This window comes from Triticum urartu, chromosome 4A (assembly GCF_056163025.1).
Source record: "Triticum urartu cultivar PI428250 chromosome 4A, HENAU_Tu73, whole genome shotgun sequence".
Classification (NCBI taxonomy): Eukaryota; Viridiplantae; Streptophyta; class Magnoliopsida; order Poales; family Poaceae; genus Triticum; species Triticum urartu.
Genome location: NC_141876.1, coordinates 340,087,641 through 340,093,013, shown reverse-complemented (window position 1 = coordinate 340,093,013; position 5,373 = coordinate 340,087,641). Strand labels below are relative to the sequence as shown.

General features: G+C 49.5%; 1 protein-coding gene across 1 annotated transcript; it reads right to left on the bottom strand.

The window, feature by feature from the left end:
- Positions 1-747: 747 nt before the first annotated feature.
- Positions 748-5,168, bottom strand: LOC147975782 (uncharacterized). The gene has a single exon (XM_087518375.1). The coding sequence runs from the start codon at positions 4,938-4,940 to the stop codon at positions 3,810-3,812; it is 1,131 nt and encodes a 376-aa protein (XP_087374501.1). The 5' UTR covers positions 4,941-5,168; the 3' UTR covers positions 748-3,809.
- Between the last annotated feature and the right edge of the window lie 205 nt (positions 5,169-5,373).

Here is a 5,373-nt window from a genome sequence, read left to right as displayed (position 1 = left end):
CGAACCACACCGCCGACGACCTCCTTCAGCAGGCCCCTCTGCCGCACCCCTCCTCCTTCCTCCCTTTCTCTGGACCCTCAAGCTTCCTCTGTTCATCTGTCACAGGACCCCCCCATGGATGGCCGGCTCTGCCAAGCTCCGCCTTGCCGCCGTTCTGCACTCGTTCTAACCGGGAATCGAACAGATCCGTCTTCCCGCGTCCGTCCCCGACCTATTCTCCGGCAAGGTTCGCTCCGTCGCCGTCGTCTCCTGCCCGGATTCGTCCAGCCCATCGCCTCCTGCGAGCTGCAGTTGCTCTGCTTCCTCCATGCAGCCTGCCTCTGCAACGGCGCAGATGCAAGCGCCCTCATCAGTTGACTACGTGGTCAACTCATCTAAACGGGTCGCCCTTCTCTGCTTCGTCACGTGGGCCACGCCCACTGCGCAGCTCGACAGGCCACAGAATCCAGGGATGCAAGGCCACCTTCGGAGATCCCTTTTCGCCAAGTACCAGCCCGGTGAAGACCAAGACAGAGACCTCCTCGAGCAGGAACGTTTTTGGGATCGTCAAGGCCACCTCAAGTTCGACTACGTTTTGCCGCCTCGATCAAGACCAACAAGTACCACGACGACGCGACATGTTCATCTACCGCCGTCTTCAGAACCGCTAAGAATGGCAAGTACCTTGGCTAGTACCTTGATGCCCGATGCATAGAACAACTACCGTCGTTGATGACCCGAGTACCACTACCGTCGACCCTCAAAGACCCCGTGGACGTTAAATTCCATGTCGTGACCCCGAACATCTATGAAAACATTGTACGACTACTTCCGTGGCCGAAGACCCGTGTACAACTACCGTCGCCGTGTACGACTACTTCCGCTATGAACGTCTCAAGAACGTCTACTTCCTCTACTTTGTACCGAACGAGAACCGTCCCGTTTGCACGTTTTGAAGGTATAACCGCCGAGACGATGACCCGCGGAACGGATGCATGTTGTGTGATGTATGAGTTGCACCCTATGTTTGCACCGTGTCCGAGTTGTCACTTGCTCGGTCCTCCTCTTTTGCCGCTAACCCGTGGGGACCCGGTTACCGGGATCACCCCACCATCTTTTGCTCACTCCCGTCACTTTCTTTTGCACCGACGTCTCGATGGGTTGTCGGAACCGGAACGTTGTCGTGGCACCGTTTCATTATCGTCGTCGTGGCACCCCTTTTGTTTCCGTCACGGTGACAAATGCCTCATATCTTATCTTGCCAACCTTTTCATAAATATTGCATAAAACTTGCATGTCATCCGCATCATAATAACAACTTCAAGAATGTTTAAAATTGTTGTTTGCTTCAAATTGCTAAATGCATATGGGGATTTACCGGATTCGTTGTTTGTTATATCCGGCCCCATTTAAATTGCTTAGATTGTGTAGTTTACTTTTGCTTCACCTCTTGCCATGTTAGCCAACATTTAATATTGTTGAGTACCTAAACCAGAGAGAACTAAATAATTGATGCGGTGCTTCGTCAATATGCAACTCGTTGCATATTGAGCTCCACTTAACTTGTAGTTTTGTTTGTGCCCTTTGCCATGTCATGCATATTTAAACCGGACATGCATCATACTTGGTTGTGCATCATGCCATGCTTATGTGTTGGTTGTTCACTATGTTTTTTGCTTCTTTCCGGTGTTGCTTCTTCGGGTTAGTTCCGATAACGTCGCGTTGTGAGGATTCGTTCGACTACGTCCGTTAGTCTTCTTCTTGGACTCGTTCTTCTTCCTTGCGGGATCTCAGGCAAGATGACCATACCCTCGAAATCACTTCTATCTTTGCTTGCTAGATGCTCGCTCTATTGCTATGCCTATGCTGTGATACCTACCACTTGCTTATCATGCCTCCATATTGCCATGTCAAACCTCTAACCCCCCTTTCCTAGCAAACTGTTGTTTGGCTATGTTACCGCTTTGCTCAGCCCCTCTTATAGCGTTGCTAGTTGCAGGTGACGATTGGAGTTTGTTCCTTGTTGGAACATGATTATTGTTGGGATATCACAATATCTCTTATTTAATTAATGCATCTATATACTTGTTAAAGGGTGGAAGGCTCGGCCTTATGCCTGGTGTTTTGTTCCACTCTTGCCGCCCTAGTTTCCGTCATACCGGTGTTATGTTCCTTGATTTTGCGTTCCTTACACGGTTCGGTTATAATGGGAACTCCTTGATAGTTCGCCTTGAATAAAACTCCTCCAGCAAGGCCCCATATTGGTTTTACCATTTGCCACCTAGCCTTTTTCTTCCCTTGGGTCGGCCAACCCAAGGGTCATCTTTATTTTAACCCCCCCCCCCGGGCCAGTGCTCCTCTGAGTGTTTGTCCAAACTAGAGCCCTTTGCAGCGCCCCCTCGGGGAAACTCGAGGTTTGATTTTAGCTGTACGAAGCGCTCATCCGGTGTGCCCTGAGAACGAGATATGTGCAGCTCCTATCAGGATTTTTCGGCACATCTGGGTGGCTTTGCTGGTCTTGTTTTACCACTGTTGAAATCTCTTGTAACCGGGATTCCAAGCCTGATCGGGTCTTCCTGGGGGAAGAAATATCCTTCGTTGACCGTGAGAGCTTGTGATGGGCTAAGTTGGGACACCCCTGCAGGGTTTTGAACTTTCGAAAGTCGTGCCCGCGGTTATGGGTAGATGGGAATTTGTTAATGTCCGATTATAGAAAACCTGAAACTTATCTTAATTAAAATGCATCAACCGCGTGTGTAACCGTGATGGTCTCTTTTCGGCGAAGTTCGGATAGTGAACACGGTGTTGGAGTTATGCTTGAACGTAGGTTGTTCTAGGATCACTTCTTGATCATAGTTTATCGATCGTGCCTTTGCCTTCTCTTCTCGCTCTCATTTGCGTATGTTAGCCACCATATATGCTAGTGCTTGCTGCAGCTCCACCTCATACCTTTTACCCTACCTATAAGCTTAAATAGTCTTGATCACGAGGGTGTGAGATTGCTGAGTCCCCGTGACTCATAGATCTCCAAAACCAGTTTGCAGGTGCCGATGATACCGTGCAGGTGACGCAACCGAGCTCAAGGAGGAGCTCGATGAAGTTCGTGTTCGTTATGTTATTCCGTTTCTAGTTGATCAGTAGTGGAGCCCAGTTGGGGCGATCGGGGATCTGTAGCATTAGGGGTGATCTTCTTTTATTTTGGTTCCGTAGTCGGACCTTGATTATATCTGGTTGTTGTAATGCTTTATTCTTGTATTGTGTGAAGTGGGATTGTAAGCCAACTCTATATTCTCTTTCTTATTCAGTACATGAGATGTGTAAAGATTACCCCTCTTGCGACATTGCCTTCAATGCGGTTGTGCTTCTAAGTCATGCTCCGACACGTGGAAGATATAGCCGCATCGAAGGTGTTACAACATCACACTGTAACTGCAAGCCACAACCCTGTTAGATGGCATGATGGCGCTCAGTGGCGGCTCGACGATGGCGCCACGAGCTGCACTTGCGTGCTCGTATCTCTCTTTTGCTGGTTTCCATGGCCCTGGAAGAAAATGTGAGTATGTAATTGGGACAATCGAGGGCACCATTGCAGAACACGAATTGTTAAGCGCAACACCCTTTCCTTGTTCTTGCATGCAAAGGAATCTCACTATTTGTTCATCGCAAACAAAAAAGTGTGCCTTCTTGCACTGAGCATAAGAATGACTGATCAATGAATCTTGTGCGACAGAGTACAGCAGAACAATTTCTAGCAGAAAATTCATCATTGGCAATAGTAAGGCCACCATGTAATATGTAAAGTTGGCCTCTGCCTTGACCAAATATGTGGCTTACTGGTTTCCTACAACATTATAATCTTTTTTATAGCCAGTGCAACTCCTTAAGCAACCTAGGCATGAGTAATTAACAAAAATACAGAGTTGTATTCCAGGATCCCAAATCATGAAACTCTCGGGTAATCCAGAATCCCATGGCATCCCATAACAGCTCACTGTACTCATTCCTGGTTCAATATTTTGAACTACATGATAATCGAGTGAAGGTTTTGAATCCAGGTCACTCAAATCTGGATCACCATGTTTGCTGCCACATACGTTCCCTTTGTAGTCTAGTCCATAATTTAGCCTTCCTCGACTACACCCAATGCAAATCAAAGGTCCGTCACTTGATTTCCATCTTACTCTTGAATCCAAAATAGCACAGAGAGAGCACCTGAATAAATCTAGAGTGTGCCCAGACTTGGCAAAAGTGTTCCCTGAACTAAAACCATTTCTTTCCCATGATGGTAGTGGATCATATACCTCAGCCTGATAAGTCGTGCACTCGAGCGTGGGCGAGTTAACCGTCAGGAGGGTGTCGGTGCCTGCCACAACAACGTCCACTCTCTGGAGAACCATGGCTTGAGGGACTGCGACAGTTGCAGCCGGCAACGCCCAAGGGACGGCCTCAAAGTCGCGCGACGCATCGGAGAGTGCATCAATGTTCACCTTGAACCCTTGGACGAGGGCAGTCGGCGTGGGAGACTTGAGGAGCCCCGGCTCGAACCACCGCTCCTTCACGGAGTCCGCGCCGACCTGCTGGGTTGCTGCCTTGACTTGGGTAAGACGTCCCGTCGAACAGCTGGTGGGCGTGCTGAGGACATCCGCCTGTGGAGGAGGGATGACCAGCCCTTGTACAGCCGTGGCGTGGACCGTAGCCCCCGCCGAGTTCCATGGAGCAGGAGGGCCCCCATACACGAACCTTGCCGCCCTGTTCACCGGAGGCGGAGCGCGTGCTTGCGGCCTGGGCGACGCCACCTGCTCTTGCTTCACGACGTCCAGGTCCTTGCGGCAATCGTCGTCTCGCGCGCGAAGACTGGTGCCGGCGCCGACGCGCGTCTTCAATTCGGGAAATAACTTGTCAAATTTCTCCGATAGAATTCGCTCCAACATATCTTGCAGTGACTTTTGCAACTCCTCCATGATACAGACGATGTGGCTCGTCTGGGCTCTTGCTCGCACGGATCGAACTTGGCTCTGATACCAATTGTGATGTCCCGAGCAGCAACTCGAGAATCATATGACGAAGTAAGGTAATTGGAAGGGGATTGACCGAGAACGAAGGAGCTTGAGCAGCTCAGTTGATTCATTAATTCGATAATACATCTGGATAAATGGTTAGCTTATAAGTATACCAGGACACACACTACCCTCTGGGCCTCACTCCTTATACACCAAGTCTACAGACTGACGGGTCATGTACCCAGGACATTTGTTGTTACCGAAGCCTCGCCTTCCCTCTCTCAGGAGCCCTCTCTCTCTCTGCCACTCAGCTCTGGCACAAACCAAAGAAGAAACGAGGAGGAAGAAGGAAGAACAAACACATATATTGCCGGTGCACGAACACCACCGCCGC